The sequence below is a fragment of the Haliotis rubra genome, unplaced genomic scaffold (assembly GCF_003918875.1).
Source record: "Haliotis rubra isolate DU_JTF1 unplaced genomic scaffold, ASM391887v1 Scf70, whole genome shotgun sequence".
In the NCBI taxonomy this organism is placed as follows: Eukaryota; Metazoa; Mollusca; class Gastropoda; order Lepetellida; family Haliotidae; genus Haliotis; species Haliotis rubra.
The window spans coordinates 2,002,396-2,021,235 of NW_025767413.1; the positions used below are offsets into that span (position 1 = coordinate 2,002,396).

At 39.2% G+C, this 18,840-nt stretch overlaps 1 protein-coding gene across 1 annotated transcript in view; it reads right to left on the reverse strand.

Moving 5' to 3' along the window:
- Positions 1–11,966: 11,966 nt before the first annotated feature.
- The window catches only part of LOC124258753, an 83,859-nt gene continuing 76,985 nt past the window's right edge, over positions 11,967–18,840 (reverse strand). The window contains 9 exon segments of the mRNA XM_046692835.1: positions 11,967–13,647; positions 13,782–13,921; positions 14,220–14,437; positions 15,336–15,471; positions 16,044–16,273; positions 16,733–16,862; positions 17,371–17,510; positions 18,322–18,428; positions 18,431–18,447. Coding sequence (XP_046548791.1) covers positions 13,429–13,647; positions 13,782–13,921; positions 14,220–14,437; positions 15,336–15,471; positions 16,044–16,273; positions 16,733–16,862; positions 17,371–17,510; positions 18,322–18,428; positions 18,431–18,447 — 1,337 coding nt within the window. The 3' untranslated portion in view covers positions 11,967–13,428.

Here is an 18,840-nt window from a genome sequence, read left to right on the forward strand (position 1 = left end):
CCGTGTCCCAGGGGTCTGTCACACCCAGGAGTACCTGGGACACGCCCATGGATGTTGCGATAGGGGAGATGTAATGTTGTAACACGTCCTGACTAGCAGACAGCAGTTCGGACTCAACTTGTCTGCAGATGTCGTGTGCTTCTTGAAGAGTCTTCTTGTCGGAAAAAAACTTCACGCATCTCTCGTTAGGGATCGCCCACCAGCCTTGCGGACAGGCATCAGAATCTGAGGAATGATGAATACTATGTCACGGCGTGTCTGATGGGTGTTGTGGGAATTATAAAACGCTAACCCACATGGGCACGATGTGTGAAGCCCATTTCTGGTGTCCGCCGTGATATCGGAATATTGCTATAGCGCCGTAAAACCATACTCTTAAAAACACCAAGCCCAGACAATAATTTGTCTCGACTATCCATCGAAACAAATCCCACTGAGCGTAAAAGGTAAACTTGCCCTGAAATTATTCGAATGGGTCACTGAAAATCGGTTTTCATACCAGATGGCTGCGCAAATGGTAGCGTATATCAAATTCCTGAAAAGGTACTAAACTATCAATTATTGTCAAAGATAAAGACAAACGCAACACAGCGGGTTTGGGTGATCCTGGCACAGTAAGGCTCATCAGCAGATCAGGGCCCTTTACCCGTTACACGCAGCCCGAAGAGCCTCCAAACAAGTGCTGTCGAGTCGAACCTTTCGAAGAATGTGAAGTTTCTCCAACACTGCAGGCCCCTGGATTACCCCGAGTATGTCAGAAGGGCTGTATTGCTGGCAGCGTATCAGGATACTCTACCAATCTTAGTCAACATATCGCAGGGTACCAAACCTAAGGCACCCAGAACAATGAGAACTCGGACAACGTGGTACTCGATATCCAAACGTCGCTTTGAATGGAGACCGCAGATTTGTCAATCACACTGGTGTCAGAAAATTGAGTGATATACAATGTACATGATTTTACTGGATTTGTCTAAAACGAGAAGTTCAGGTTTACTGCCTGGTCTATGTCTGAGAATCACCAGTACACCGTTTTTTATGAATCCTATGACAACATCCCATGACGGACCACTGAATAGGAACCACAAGCATGGCAAACAATAGCAGGATCGAGCCGCAGCATGCCGCTTGAGATACCTTGTTTGTGCGATAGCTGAACCTCCACTGACAGTTTTGGGCAGTCCTATTTAGTAGGAGTCCTTAAGTTCCGGTTTAGAATTGGTCTTCAGAAACCTATGCTTGTCGTAAGAGGCGACTAACGGGATTTGGGGGTCCGAGTCGCTGACGTGGCTGATGCATGTCATCGTATCCCAATGATTGCTGCTCATGCTTTTGATCACTGGATTGTCTAGGAACTAGACACGCCCAGAGAACACAGTTCTTCGCAGAGGAATGCGGCAGGGGTACCAGAGCCACTACCAAGATAAGAGTCTTACGGGACATTACGAGCTGAGGGACTGATGCAGCAAGGGGCCGAAGGTGGAGGTTGTATACGAAGCTAGCACAATCACGTTCACCGTGCTGGTGATAGATGCAAAGAATTTGTCGTTACAGTTTAATCAAATGTATTTCCGTGAAATATCAATCAGACAGTTAGATCCATCTTGTGAGTGTCATTGGTCTATCGGAGTATGGTAACTCCGAAGTCTATACAAGGTCTGCTGTGACGTGTCAGTTGATTCACATAAAGTTACTTACCTACTCCCTCGGTGCTTGTTACGATGAGCGTGACCAGTCCAACGCTGCACAACACCAACACAGATAATTCCTTGATCGTGTTATTAAACAGCATTGTGTTAATGGCCACTTGACCACTACCATCAACCTGAAACCTTAAATGATAATCTGGTTTACATGTATAGCGTACACCTCAAATGCCCACCAATCCTTGCCAGATATGCCCACCATACCAGACACGATGACCATACTGTTTGTTGATCACTTATTGTACATGTGCTGCCTACTCTCTGTTGACCATCATGAAACGAGAGATGAGGTAACTCTGGTAAACACTAACAAGTGCTTTTAACAACACTATGGCAAGTCAATCAGAATAACTGTTGTTGATGTCAAGAATCGATACCGTGTTTCTGCACAATTAGTTCCATTGGCTTGTCATATATTTCACCTTAGAGGTGTGTTTGGCAATATCCTGGTCATTCGAGGTCGAGGCAGTTGTGGCCAATAAGTTTGCTTTCACCCCAAATCACCACAAAAGCATGAAGCATGATGATGGCCTCAAGCAAACAAACAGCGTTTTAACCACAAAGTGCTTCTTCTGATAACAAACATAAATCGCCTATACCAGGGCCTAGATTTTCGAAGCTCTCAGCACTAAGATAGTCGTAAGTTACTGTTTATGTATGGCACTTACGACTATGTTAGCACTAAGAGAGCTTCGAAAATCTAGGCCCAGCGTCGTATCTAAATGCCGATACAACTAACTATGTCAGTGGTCAACACACGCACGCAGGCACACACCAAGACAAACAGAGAAACACACTGTCATATTGTTTTTCGATGGAGGTTTGTTTACGCCGGACTTATGATACATGATGTCTCTCAGACATAACAGCTGTCTCGACTTCGAAACATGTGAAGACAAGTATTTTCATGCGTGTTTATTGTGCTGGCAAATTATGGGTCAAATCTACCTGATCTATATACACATTCTTTGACTTCGTAACTCTTGAGATGCCCTCATAGGATTGATGTATACTCAGAGGAAAAAGTTATGACATGGAATTGTTTTCATTGGTAGTCTTCTGAATGAATGATCGAAGAAGAGCAACCAACGAGTTATTATTTCGAATTTTCACGAAATTTGCAAAAGATTGACATATTCGATTTCCCCTCAAAAAATTACCAGGAAAGCTCACTTTAAAGTCCAGACAACCAGTTGCTTAATTTCCCCTCAATGCAGTCTCAAAGTCTGAAGAAGTGCAACAATAAGTTTGCAGATAAAGTTCTCACTCAGTCACTTGTTCTCTCTAGTATTGACTATTGCAATAGCCTACTGTTTGGAATCTTTAATGATCTTCTCCTCAGACTTCAAAAACTTCAAAATGCCGCCGCCAAAGTTGTCACTAAAACATCCAAATGGTCTCACATAACTCTGCATTGGCTGCCGGTTGAAGCCAGAATTCAGTTCAGTATCCTCACTCTTGTTTTCCGCTGCAGACACGACCTAGCTCCTCCATACCTCTCTGAGATGTTGTCAACATATATGCCTGACCGTTCTCTCCGCTCCAAGAATCAAGATCTTCTCTCAGTTCCCCAAGTTCATCTCAAACACTTTGGCCATAGGTCATTCAAATTTGCAGCACCAACCCTGTGGAACAGTCTTCCTACTCCCATCAAAAATGCTTCATCCTTAGAAGCATTCAAATCGGGACTCAGAACCTACCTCTTCAAAAAAGTCTACAACCTATAACTGCGAAATATTCTCATGTTCATTTTGACGAACTGTCATATCTTCCTCATCAACTCTAGTGACTCTTTTTATATGTAGCGCTTTGAGCATGCTCTGGGTGGACTATGGCGCACAAGAAATATCCATTTATTATGTTTTACAGATTAAAGATGAAAATGCAGCAGAGAGGGTTCGGGTGATCCTGGCACAGTCAGGCTGGTAAGGCTCATCATCAGCTCAGGGCGCTCGCCCCTTCTACACGCAGCCCAGACAGCGAATGGGACTTCTCCCAGGAAACACTGCCTAGTCGAACCCACCAAGAACTTTCCGGAGAATATGAAGGCTCCCCAGCCTTCTGCATTACCCAGAGTGTCAGAAGGGCTGTACTCCCGGTGGAGAACCCGGGCACTCTCCTGATCTGCACCAAGAGATCAGGAGGTACCAAACCAAGGGCACCGAGAACAATGGGGAGCCTGACGACAGTGTACTTGTGAGACATTTCAAAGGCGAGGTCCGCATACTTATTATTATTATGTCTGACATGCCACGTCTCGGGAAAATGAAAGATGGAGAGCTATAGGTGTGCTTCAAGCTGGTACCACGACACGACATCCATAGAAACACAATTTGGCTCTTAAGGTGGCGCATTTAGCAAAACAATCAAGCTATAGGTCGTCCCCGTCTGACCACCCACCAATAACGACCTCACGTCAAACCCGATCGATTCGAACCAAGCACCTCCGTTACTGGTTCCAGCCAGCAACCCTTACAGCCAGTGCCATACCTGGCAACAGAAGTGTACCTACGAGAACACTTCGACAACGTCTACGGCATCCATGCAAGACGCCAAGCCCAAATGACAATTCAGATGCCAGAACATCGACGTTGACGTTGACGCAGACAATGCTTGTGATGGGGAGCATGTGAGTGGGGAAAGAGTTTTCTTCACCTACATGTCATGTTTCCTTCCTTGCCGAGCTGACCGCGCGGATGAACGCTACCATGGGTTCTGGAAGGGAATCGATTCCAATCTTATATAAATATTCATTTGAGGACAGGATCTCGCGAGTTAATTACTTTAGTGTTTTGTCAATAAAATGTGTTTCAGATAACTACCCCTTTCTGTAGAATAAAACATGTTCGCTTATATACTACCAATAAAAAAATAAGGTGCAACATGTGGGTGACGATAAACCGTTAAAACCTCTGTAAATGTAATTTCCGTGTGTAGATCAATATCTGAAGAGTCCACAATGTTGTTTGCTTCATGCTCGAAACCTTGATGGCATACTGTTGAATAGCATGCGTATGTTTCTGTCATCCGTATGGTTGACCTTGGTATCGCCCAATTTTTGGCAGGTGTTGGGTCTCTGGCGTCCACCCTCCGCCAGAGAACATCCAACATGTGCTCTAACATGGCATCGCTGGCCAGTTACACATCCATTCACTAACCAGTTCGCCTGTAATGTGTGATGCCGCCCCACACATTGACATTACTGCCGACGAACCGTCTTCCTGCACTGCTGCCCTGGCTTATCTGAGAATCGGATGCAAGCCCTTGATTTGTCTGGGTGTAACACCATTAGGCACAGCCAATTCCTGATGTTACCTATTCCACCCCAAAATGTTTGCCGTCTGTGGTAAGCGATTTTGTTACACCCTTCACATGACTCCTTGTTTTCTTGTGGGCTACAAAGTGCCAGCTTTAGGTAGGTTTTGAAATTCGTGTTCAAGTTGTCCAGAATTCTCTATGTGTGATTGATTTGAATATGTTTCGTGGCGCAACTAATATCATGACAAGATATTGCCGATTTGTTGTCCTGTTCGGGAATCATTAGAACCATACGCCATTCACGGTAGTTGTCAGACAGTCAAAAAAACTAATGCGTGGTCACAATTCGTGATTTTGTTTTTTCATTGACATACTGTCTTATTCATTTTCAGGCGTGCGTTTAGCTCAGTTGCACCAGTGACTGGGAGTTCCCCTTTTGGCGTCTGTGTGCACGTGCATTACAAACTGTTCATACATTATTTAGCTGTTCAGGTGATGAGATGTTGCATTCGGGAGCAACGCTACGATATCGTAAACACACACATCAACCAATTTCTGTCGGTAGGTTGTTCTTGTCATCAGTACTAAGGAAAACATGAAACATTTTCAAGCCATGGTTCACGCGAAACACCACTGACTGTTCAACAAAACAGAAGAACAAACACTATATAAAACCATATTAAAGTTTTATTCAGTTCATAATAATAGGATTTATTTTGCCACTCGAAAGTCTAGGAGAGAAAAAAATTCTTAGCTGAGATTGCCTGCTAAAGAATGAAAAAAATGTATAAAAATCTGGAGTTGTTTTTAGCCTACAAAGGCTATATGCATTCTAGGCTCATGTATCAAATTTGCCTCAGAGTCACAGTATATACATGCCAGGGACTACACCATATGAACCTAGTTGTTCTAACATGACAACATGGGGATAAGACTCAATACTAAATCTAAATCACTGAACACGGTCACCCAGTTGGTGTAACTAAACCATATCTAGTCTGTTTCACTATGGGTCTCCATGGAAACACTAAAAGCTTTGAATGGTGGCTTCCTAAAGTTTACTCTGGCACATATCTATCACACATTTAACACTAGCAAGCTGACTTGTGAGATATATACAGTTTATGTACTGATGTTGGACACTTCATTTCTAACATAGAGATGCAGAGATATACATAACATGTTATGAGAGGTATTGCAGCATATTTAGTTGACATTACATTGGAAAACACTAGTTGTGATATTCCAGTATCCTTAACTGTTTCAACTACTTTAAGGAGCCATTCTTGCAAACTTGCTCAACTAAGTTTTGTTACAGTGCCCTTAGTTGATAGTGTGGTGACCATGAGGCAAACTTGAGCTACAAGAAGAGTAGCACTGAAGATCACCTACATCTAAAGAGATCTAAAAGGGAACATCTCAAGAAGAGAAAAGTAAATAAAAACCACATTGTCAAAAGTTGAGTTGTTCCCGCTCATGTCAGTGTGGAGTTGAGTTAAAGAGAACCAGGACCTTGCCCTCGACACACTAAAAGGCAGATAATAGGATTATTTCTAGAACTATTGTCGACATTCAGTATTGATTATATTTTACTGCTATGACACGAACAGTTGACATGATGGAAATATTACATGCAATTCAGAGCTTATTATTTTTCAAAACATTTTTGAATAACTACAATGAATTTGATCATTATGAACTTACACTTGTGTTCATTAAATAATTACTCATACATTCAGTTGTTTTACTGTTGGGGTATCAACTAAACCATGTTTTACTGTTGGGATATCAACTGAACAATGTTTCACTGCTGGCGATATCAACTGAACAATGTTTTACTGTTGGTGATATCAACTGAACAATGTTTCACTGCTGGCGATATCAACTGAACAATGTTTTACTGTTGGTGATATCAACTGAACAATGTTTTACTGTTGGTGATATCAACTGAACAATGTTTCACTGCTGGCGATATCAACTGAACAATGTTTTACTGTTGGTGATATCAACTGAACAATGTTTTACTGTTGGTGATATCAACTGAACAATGTTTTACTGCTGGCGATATCAACTGAACAATGTTTTACTGTTGGCAATATCAAATGAACAATGTTTTACTGTTGGCAATATCAAATGAGCCATGTGCTGAGATATCAAATGAGGATGTTTTACTGTTATATATGTGATATCACTAGACTATGTTTTACTTGTGTTTCAGGCAAGGCCGCTACTCTCTTCACTTCACTAAATCTGGACTTTGCTTTATGTACAGCTGAACATTAGAAGAACTATTGGGAGTTGATCTGGGAAATGTTCTACATACTTCAGTTGCTGTTTAGACACATACCATGGTAACATAATGTACACAATGAAGACAGCAATGTACATAGAATGTACAGAATGATATGAACAATGATGTCCGCCATGCATGCACAGGCAGACTTATCTCCACGTAATGGTCCATTCTCTGTCACTCGTGCTCACGGGAAACTAACTTCAATAAATAAAGTATATATTCAAAGAATAAATAAATGAAATGAACTATGATTTAAAAAATCACCAGTTGAACGTGACCTTGATACAAAGGATATCATCCAAACTGGATGCTGTCCAATGACAATGGTTGTAACAAATGGGTTGAGAACAATTTCACAGTGGCAGCTGCATCAGGCATGCTGACTGGTGGATTTCTCTTCACCATTGTTAATTAGTCAATCACACATTGATTAGAGCTAGTTAACCCATACAACTGTGAATCTAGTTAACCCTAACGATCATCATCAGTGCAAGACCATGGCATTTCATCCCACTGTAGCACAATGTCCAGGACTACCTGGAGGAATAGAACATGTCTAGTATTATACAGAGTATATTGCACACTAGAGAAATAAAACAAATATCACATGCATTGCAATACTGAGTAATGGACATTATAGTAAACAACTAACAACAGGCACAAAAAGAGAATTAAAGAAAAACAACTTTAATGGACAAGGCTTTAGCGAGATGCTGTAAATTACAACTTAAATTCATTACTTTATTTGAAGAAGTGTTTATAATCTCATTCAGGATACAGCTACCATCCATGTTTCCTGATGAAGTCTTATGTGACTTCTGGTTAGATTTCTGAGTGAAGTCACTTTTACATGCAGCCAGATGATCGATCATATGCAGACCAAAATCACCATGCTTTCTCCCTTACATCTCAATGTTGACAGTTTTTAATTTGTTATCACATCAATACAGTTATAAGTTTTGATATATTTGAACAGTTTCTTGCAAGACCTTTAACACTATCCGATGGATAAGTCACAGGCCTGAAAACAAACCAGCATAGTGTAACCATGAACTGTGCAACTCTGAGCATTGCAGATTGAGACATATATTTAACAAAATAATTAATAGTTAATGTCATAAACGTTTTGAATACATACGTGAAAATTAATAACAAAATATCACAGACTACAACATGATAACATACCATTTAATAATCACACATATTGACCTAATCTCTTTATTTCAAAATGGCCATTTGTCTTGTGTACTGACACATGTGACCCAAAAAAAACTGCCATCTTGCTCACCCACTTTCCTTTCATTCTGTGTCACTCAATCCTGGCTGAGTAACTGACTGATGATTGACGTCCAGCATACATATTTTGCATCTATGGTTTAAGATTTAATTCATTTTTATTTTATTTTTTTCTCAATATATTTTACATATTATCTAAACCAAAGGTGTTTGAAAAGAAAATTGATCACAGGCATTTGTGATAAATTTATTTATTCTCATAATTCATTCAAAATGCCATATTACCTTTGCCATTGTCTGGTGTTTCAAGGAAGATTTATTATTGCCATTTCCAATACATTTATTTAGCATTTCAATTCATAATCCATTTGTTTTTACATATGGACAATAACCATGTAAATAAAAAATACCACCAAATACAGCCATTGCAACATTTTCTCTTTCCTATTGACTAAAGGTTTAGTAACAGATGGGCTTAATGCAGAACCTCTTCACCATATTTCACCATATCTTACCTAGAAATAGTTGGTCATGTATTCATATTTATAATAATAATATGCTTCAAAGTAACAACAAACCAATTTCAATGCAAAGCCTAAATCAGGCTTTTCAAAACTTTAAGACAATATTACTTAACAAGAACCAGCCGTGATTCTCAAATTTCAAATTGATAATATCACTACTCCAAGATATAAGAACAGGTTAACTTTAAAGAACAGTAACTATTTAGAGCATAACAAATAAGTAGTCGTATACATAATCCCTGATTTTAATTATTAAAATCTACAAAATCCAAACGATATTTTTACATCAAAAGGTATTTGTAACCATTTAGTATTTGAATATACAGACAACATATTTTCTAGAACAAATTGTACAAACATGCAGTATTCTGAAATGGTAAGATGTAATCTAAGTGTAGATATAATCTCAAATAATCAACAAGTATTATCACTTTGTGGAATGTACGACTAAAAGCAAGCAATCTTCACAAATGGGTTATGTAATAAACAATAGAGTGACTCTTTCAATAACAATTGAAGCTGTGCATTATATTATTTCATACAACAATATACAATTTTTGATGTGTTGTGTATAAAAACAAACAATAAGAAAGTTTACATGTAAAATACACATATACTTGGTAAGAAACTATCCAATGCGTAACTGCAAGGGAATTGTCACTTGGGGAGTCAAATATGAACAAGATTAAAGGGATGTAACTCTTTCACAAATGTACAAGGGGTGATAACCAAATACAAATAAATATAAGAGGGCAGATCAGCTATGGTCTTGCAATGCTGATCCCATATCTTAAGCTAAAGTCTACATCTTCCAACAGCTTCACAAATATCTACAACACTAGGGTACATCTAGGCTAGTATCAACAATGTTGTTAAAGAAATCATTAATAAGGCATTAGTAGATAAATGAGTCCGTAGGGAACATGTCAAACATTCCTTGTTTCATGTTTCAAGTAAATTTGTTATATTCAACAGCATTAGCATGCAATATCTAAACTGGGAGTAGGAATAAGCTCTTGTATGAATGGAAAGATACATGCTTTTTATACCATACACAATTTGAATAACTTTGAGGAAAAGAACATTTTTAGATTTTGACATGCTCCCTAATTGTATTCAAGTTGAATGCATGCACATGGAATCTGACCCCCAGAACAAACACTGCACAGGAGATCAGAGGATATTTGGCACCAACAATGTGTGTTCATCTGATTTCAGTACACATACCAGATGCATCTGTGGTGACAGTCCACTACTCATCTGTGTACAAGTTTCACATAACTCCATAGTAAAATCAGCAAGTATACATAAATTGCAAGTGTCTCTCTCCACAATTGAACAAGTTGGTTTTACAAATGACATGTAGGATTCATTTGACAAAAAAATACTTTTAAACTTATCCAACAGATAGATACCAGGTAAAGCTAGTCCTATTGTGACAATGCCATCTGTGATTGTTAGAAAAACCTGTACAAGTTCTGTTTTCAGTCCCTGTACGAGGAGTAACTACACCAATATCATCTGGCAAGTGAAACCATGGTCACTGTCTGTTTTCCATTCATTTTGGGTCACCTATCTTCCATTCTGATGTTATTCTTGGTGATCGTAACACATGGCTTCAAAATACCAATGACGACAGTAAAACCTCCATAAAAGTACCAGCTACACATTCACCAGTTTGTGTTCAAGTTACACTCAGGGGCACATTTCACACATATTAATGTAATTAGCATGACTCATACTTCAAGCAGTCTCAGTTAATAATTTGGGCAATTTTATGTTGGATGACCAGGGAGTTAAAGGATGAGTTATATGATGTTTCAAATCTATTTCTTCCTTCTCAAAGAACAGAAAAACCAAACATAACAATCCATTTGAAGATGGAAAGGACTAAACATCAACTCAAATTAGATGCTTTTGATCAAACAGGAATACTTTTTGTACCCACTGTTTTCCGAATATTACTCTTATATTCATTACATTTCAGACATGGGAATGTCAGGCAACAGGGGACAAAACATCTGCTTTCCTACAGTGAATGTGTATGCAGGAATAGACACCAACTCCATGCTGGTACCACCAGTAAGGCTGTTGATTTTCGAAAGGAATGAAGGTTTAGTTTGCTTTAAATTTCATAAAACTGATGATGTTTCACTTTCATTGTTTATCAATTCACTGTTTTCAAATGCAGTATCTGGCTATGCTATTGAAAATTCTTGTAAAGGGTATAAAATGGATATCTTCATATGGTCAATGAGTATTAAACACTCAATTGACAGGACAAGAGCTGTACTAATTACTGGAGTGAATATTCATTATCACCTACCAAGATCAAGCTAGTATCCAACAATACTTGTAGCATAGTCATTATATCATTATCACATAGCTGTCAAACAACTGAATTATGAAAGAGACATATTAACATCAATCAGTATTATGAAATTTGTGAAAACTCGAAAAGAAAAACTATGTCATCAGATGAATTTCTTTTTACATGTTGTTTAGTCATAACATTCCACTTTAATTCTTGTTTATAGCAGAGCTACACTGAATTTATGAATAGAAAAGGAGAGAGAATGAAAGATTATTTTGGGGGTTATTTGTTTCAAAACTTGTTTTATCTGATTTTTAAGACCTAAAGACTTTAATACAATATATTATCTTTTCAATATAAGAGCATTATATTGCATTTTCAATATATTATCTTTTCAAGATAATATGCTGCACATTTTTATTTTGCCTCAATCCACTCATTTTATTTCTGTTTTTGACATTAAAGAAGAAATGATAGGAAATATCAGTTTAAGATAGCCACAAAAAACTCATTTGATAACATCAACATGTATGTTACTCCTTGTACAGATACCTGTTACAGCCTACACTATAGAAATTAAATATCCCTCACTTGGATTCTACTTCATATAAGCAGTCACTTCTATTAAATGCTCCAAATATTGAGGCAGACATCATTAAACCATCAATAAAATGGAAGGTGATCATTTCATTCCAACAGTATGAATAACCTGGACTGTCAACACAGAGCAACACACAAATAATTCGGTCCAAAATGCAGCTTCTGAATTAAAATACACCATTCTAATACCCTTGAATGATGCTATCACCATGATACCATATGTCCCTACAATCACATGTTCCTTGTTGTCTATCGTGCTTGCTCTCCATGGTCCAGACTCCCTTACACACCCTTAGTGTGTGTGTCTCCATGACAACATGTCTCCATGACAACATGCATAAAACACCCTTGGTGTGTATCTCCATGACAACATGCATAAAACAATCTTAAGCACAAATTGGTGTAGGAAGAGTACCTAAAAATCCAATCATTAGCAAACGGTGAACCTAGCTATCATCACGCTACATTGATCCTTCTCAAAATTCATCTCAGGTTCCACATATCCCATCATCCTTTGCTTTTCGGAGGTAATGGGATGGAATATATGTATATGTTCCGCGTGAAGGTGTATTCCTGAGCATATTATTAACCTCTGAGAATCCTCCAACTGAAAGGGTATCAAGGAAGAATACCGCAATGATGACCCAGAAGTTGCTGATACCTTCCTGAATTGTCTCCCTTTGAAAGTCAACGCCCTCCATTGAACATGTATATTGCATTTGAAACTTGAGAAGAAATGGTAACACAGTCAGTTCCCATGGCCCTGTGCCCCTGCATAACCACTTAACACAAACGCGTATGTCCGGGCACAGGTTCCAAGGGTAAACAACAACATTTGTGACATGACTATGACCCTTCGCTGAACCCCTATCACATCTATGTCAAATGCTTTATACAAGCAGTGTAGTCTCACCATCAACATCAACAGTAGAAATAACATGATAGTTTGAGCTGAATGAATGTCAAAACCATCATAAACATATATATCACACATGAACAAACATTCAGAAGTAACTTGCAGTATCGAAGCATCCAGCCAAATCTATATCTTGTACTAACACACTTTAATACAAGCCAAGCTGTCTCTTCACACATGATATTGGAGAATAACATGAAATTGTTGAGTTGTCTCCCCCTAGTTAACACTGACAACACCAGTCTACGCTTCAAGTAGTATTGTTTCTACTTTTCCTACTGAAATATCTACTTTGGAGGCTGGAAATGAAATAAAATACACTTCGTATCAATGATTGTTGAAATCGTTACAGAATCCATCTACAAGAATGGGAAAATCATTTTTAATGAAATACACTGAAGTAACACATGTTAAAACACATTTATTCACTATCCATCTGGGGTACCAGGTTGCAGCAATCCTGACACAAATCCATCTCAAAACCACGTGATAACACTTTGGCAAAACTCGAAATGTAAGCCAAGAGGAGACAACTCTGGTTTTCAAGGTAAAGCTAGTGCTACTGTGTCCCACTACTACTAAGAGCGGCCAAAGGCTTCAAGAGATGACGTCGAACCGCGCGATGAAGACTGAGCAAGGCCGGTGGTGGAAGAATGATGACCCACCAATGAGGAGGTTGTAAACAGTTTGTACCAGCCAATCACAATGTTGCTAAGATCGAGATCTGACAAAAGGATCTGAGCCACTCCCATGAACACTTTCTTGTCCATCCGACCATAATCGCCCCACACGGTTACCTACAAACAAAAGGAACATTCCATATCAAAAGATTTGTTTTTAATTTTCCAACAACAGATCAAAATTTGCAGGTTAGTTCAAAAACAGAAAATCATTGTTGCATGAATATTGTAACCAAATCTACAAAGTGTACCTGTAATATTTTGCCGATGTACGACTCAGTAAAGACAAGCTGCTGCTGGTAGAGTGGATCCAGTGTTCTTCTGGCTGTGGTTGTCTTCTGTTTTTCTACACAGGTCTTGCCATCAATAAGATAAACCTTGACATAAGGCGCTGAAAAAGCATGGATAACATATTTTCTCAGAAATTCATATCTTTCAAATTTATACATCTTCCACCAACTAAAAGAGGGACTATGTTCCACAGGCTTAGGTCTATTTTCAGTGTAGTTTTAAACACTGTGAATAGTGCCTTACATGAGGTGTGATGTGTTAGCCTGATATAACTCATCAAATTTAAGTTTAGCAGAAAAAGAAATTGCATGTAAATGACTTGAACTGCTATTCCAAATTGCATATTCCTCCATAAAATGTTCTTTAAACAGAACTGTTTTCTTGGGAGTATTCCTTACCTGGAAGAACTCTGGCTCCAGGTTTTGATAATAATCCACGGGCGCGGATGACCTCAACCTCGAGATGACCTTTCCTGTCATACAAACCGAGCTGAATCTCGCCAAGGCACGGAGATCCAAGGACCTGTCTGCCAACCAGCTGTGATGGCCCCAAACCATCTACAAAATCTCCAAACTGGCCCTCAGGACCAAGACGTGCATGGGTTGGTAGCCAAAGTCTGAAAGCAGAAACATGTATTTTCAGCAAGTTTAGATCTGAAGACAGACAAACTAATAAAGTGTGTCAAGGTACTTGCACATAATATTCTATTATGCTTATCCTGCTGAAATGATACAGAACTGCTAAATATATGCCACATAACATTTGTAAGTGTGTCTGGACAACAATAACTGAATGACTCTCATTTCTATATAGAGACAAAAATCTTTTCATACTCTTTAAAAATCTCTACCATAGCCAGACTCCATTGTAAAATTGTGACCATATCATTACAACATGTATATGAATCATTATCAAATAGTGATGATCGAGCCCACCTGTGACCAGGTGTAAAAACCTTGGAGTCAACTTTGTGTGCAGACTCTTTCAGTGTTGTCACAACCCCTAGTGTACAGTACACAACCCTGTGCACTTAAAAGAACCCACGAATCCGTTGGTATATGACCAGATGGTGGCCACATGAATACGTGCAAACACCTAGTTGCAGGTACAGCAACGTGCAGTGAACTTGGACAAAGTACTGTGACTATGTGTCCCAGTCCAACCAGATGTGAATGGGTACCTTGTTAGGATGAGAAAGCCACAGTAACTTAATGTGCCTTGTGGCTACAAGAGTTGTATACTCCCCAGGGAGTTGAGATTGATAATATAATGTGCCATTGAGATTGACATCAATCATAATACAATGATCGGGGAAATGTATACCAGCCTTGTATGCCATTGGAGATGTGTGCATCATATCCTATAATAATAATAATAATACGATGTATTTGCAAAAAGGTGGGCTCATCCTGCTTCCTGGTGGCATCTGTCAGAAACTCAAGGGAAATCAACTGTTAAGTATGTGTTCTGTGTTGTCGAAGATGTTACAGGGGTTGGCATGGTAGGGTACTTACACACTTGAGGAGTCACTACTAATGCTGCCAATACTTCCATCTGTGGAGTCTTTACTGGCTTGTTTAGACATTCCACCACGGAGATCCACAGGACCAACCTCCTCACTTCGCTGGAAGGAACTCTTCTTTTTCTTTTCTGAAAGAGGTTAATTAAATAAGTAAGGGTAATGAAGTAAGACAATAGTAAGAACTTACAGGTAAACCCTGGATGGAATTTCTAACTACAGTCTTTTTAGTATACAGCCATGACAAAGTGCAGGGGTGGAAATAACCCATTGCCCAACGTCCGAGTCCAGTGTTTTTTTCTGTCGGGCAACTTTGTATATCACACTGTACCGGTGTCCAGTTGATGTTCCAATGTTAATTATGTTGTTTATTTTCAAATATCAACAAAACGGCGATATAGTGGAAAAATTATCAGGGCAAGTGATTTTAAATGTGCCACTGTTCCAGAGTACACTAGCAATTTTAAAGTTATTTCCACCCCTGCAGTGACTATAGTAATATAAGGAACCAATTGATCCTTAACATCTTTTGAGATGTACGAGATGTACAAGGACAAATGATCACTCCAGAGCCATGTGCTACTGTCAACCATCAAGTTAAGTGAGTGAGTGAGTTTAGTTTTACGTCACACTCAGCAATATTCCAGCTGTATGGATATCAAGTCAAGACTGGTTTGATTCCAGATCCCGAGATTCAACCAACCTGCCAGCTGTGTGGCACTGCTGCTCCGTCGAGAGAGACCAACCAGCGATGCCACTTTGTGGCCGAGACTAGGCCGACGTTTTCGTCCCTCTGTCACAGATGACGACACAGCTGAGTCTGACATGCTGCCATCGTTCCGGTCATAGTTCTGACTGTCGTTAGCAGTGCTGCGGGCAGCCTGCTGACGTCGGGGCATGGTGGTTCTGCTCTCCATCTTTGAGGTGAATTCACTACAATGAAAGTGAGTGAGTGAGTGAGTATGGTTTTACATTGCTTTTAGCAATATTCCAACAATATCACAGCAGGGGACACCAGCAATGAGCTTCACACATTGTATCCATGTGGGGAATCAAACCCAGATCTTCGGTGTGACGAGGAAATGCTTTAGCTACTAGGCTACCCCACTACAATGAAAGTCATTAGGAATTAAATATTTACCTATTAACCTATCCTAAAAAAAAAAAAAAAACACCACACAATGCAGAAATTCTGCACTATCAGCATTTTGTAGACCACAAATAGCCATTTTATTTATTTAGGGTATAAAGAACACAAACACTACTGATAACTATTCCACACTTAGGGTATAAGATATCATTGGATATCTGTTTTATCGATCAAGAGTTTAAGCAATGTGTGTTTTCAGCCATAAGAATATTATGAGTTTACTGACAGGATTCACTTCTTACCTGAGTCGCCTGTGTGGACGTTCTGACTGTGTTGATCTGACACTGATGGTGCTAACCTTGGACACCTCAGACATGTCACTTGTCTCTGACACATCACTTGCAACATCGTCCGACACCTCCGGGCTGAATTCTACAATGTAACAAAACATATAAACTTTCTGGTTTCAAAACAATGTTACAAACCATTATTACTGTAGATGTTATTGGAAAGGTTTGCAAAGATGTGATAGACTTAGACTCTTGGGAAATCTGGGGAGGCACACACACGTCTTGTCATTTTTCCGCCCAAACACTACTCCTGTACACTTATGACCATATAGAGAATTTTACCAGTGTCTTTTGACATAAAAATACCCATTCAACAACAAGTTCAAAATTTTATGGCTTGCTAGTTTTAAACATTTATGTTCGAGTATTGATATTAGTTGAAAAAGTCTCTTTACATTTTGCACAAGCTTTACTAACACTACTATGCAGTGAACCTTTTAGAAAGCACATCTGAAAAATGTTATTTTCATTTCCCATCTACTGGTAATGATTGTAAAATATATTCAACGAACCAAGCAGTCAAAACAACCCTGTCTAAGTGGTTTCCATCACTGACAGAAAGGTAAGCTATTAGTATGACAATTACAAACCTTTTGCTCTGCGCCCTCTATGGCTTCTTTCAGGGTCACGTCCCCTTTCGTATCCTCGATCCATACCTCTGTCTCTCATTCTATCTCCACGATCCCGATCTATATCCATTCTCCGGTCTTTCCTGTCTCTTGATTTGGACCTGATATAACAGGAAGCAATTTATTATTGAGCTGTTACAGTTAATCTAAGTCTAAACATGTTACTTCGCCCCCCATATATAGTACACATGTTCTGAGTTACTTGTACTTAACATGTGATAACACTTCCATGTCAAGGATGTCAACAGTAGGACATATGAAATAAAGTATATCCTGTTTGAAGTGAGTGAAAGAGTTGTAATGATATTTCAGTTATATCATGTCATTGTGAGGAAAGTCCGAAGTCGAAACTTAATAAACATACAGTGAGACCCCGGATACCCGGACCCCAAATATCCAGAAACCTCGCCTTCCGGTCAATTTTCATTAAAAACCCCAATCTCTTAAGCTATAAAAGTGACTGTCTATAACAGATATGCGGTTTCCGTTCCCAGACTGTAAATTTTACAAACTAACCGGCTAAATCAACACAAAATTAACTCACTTATCTGCATGAAGATTTGATCTACGGCTGACCGTGTGAAGTGCTAATCCGGATTAATGACCAATCAGCAGGGTATTGGTGGTGATTAGTAGGCCTATTCTGGCACAGAGTGAATTGTAATTGGCACATCAAAATGACCATGCTGTTTTGGAAGTGATCTTAAACCAGAAGTGTATGCTCGCTACCGTTTCAACACCTAAGCATGGATGACAGAAATCCAGATATCCGAATATTGAGTTATCCAGACGATTTACGCAAAAAGAATGTGTCCAGATATCCAGGGTCGCACTGTATTTGATTAACTGCTACCCCTACCAGGGCCCCTATGCAATCTGAGCTAAGACAAGTATCTGTTTGATTGGCCATACCTGTCCATATCCCTTCTGGAGTAGTAGGCTTCACTGTCAGACAGTGGTATATTTCCAGAACCATGCTGACCCATCTTTATCTTCATCTTCATCATGCGAGCTCTCTCTCTTCTAGGTCTTGTGTTACTGCAATCAGAACATGGCATGAACAACTGTGGTACCATAGTTAACTGTAGTCCCTGTCTAAACTGTATCTTTGTTATTAGTCATTAGAAACATGCATAAAACTGCTGACATTTAAGTAAACAATTTCGGTAGGATAGCTTTGCCTTCACTTGTCTTATGGCAAAGTATCAATACAATGTAATTATTTAACATTGTGCATCAAGTTGACACCTTTTCCTTCGTATGTTAACTCCAGGGCTCCAGATAATTTTTCAACATCAGGAGTACGTACTCCTTATTTGTTTAATATTGAGTACTGGAAAACCTTAAGTGTACATTTAGAGTACTGAATGGAAGCTAACGCACCATTGCTGTGGTGCGTATCTACTACGTTTTCTAAATTATTTCCTACCG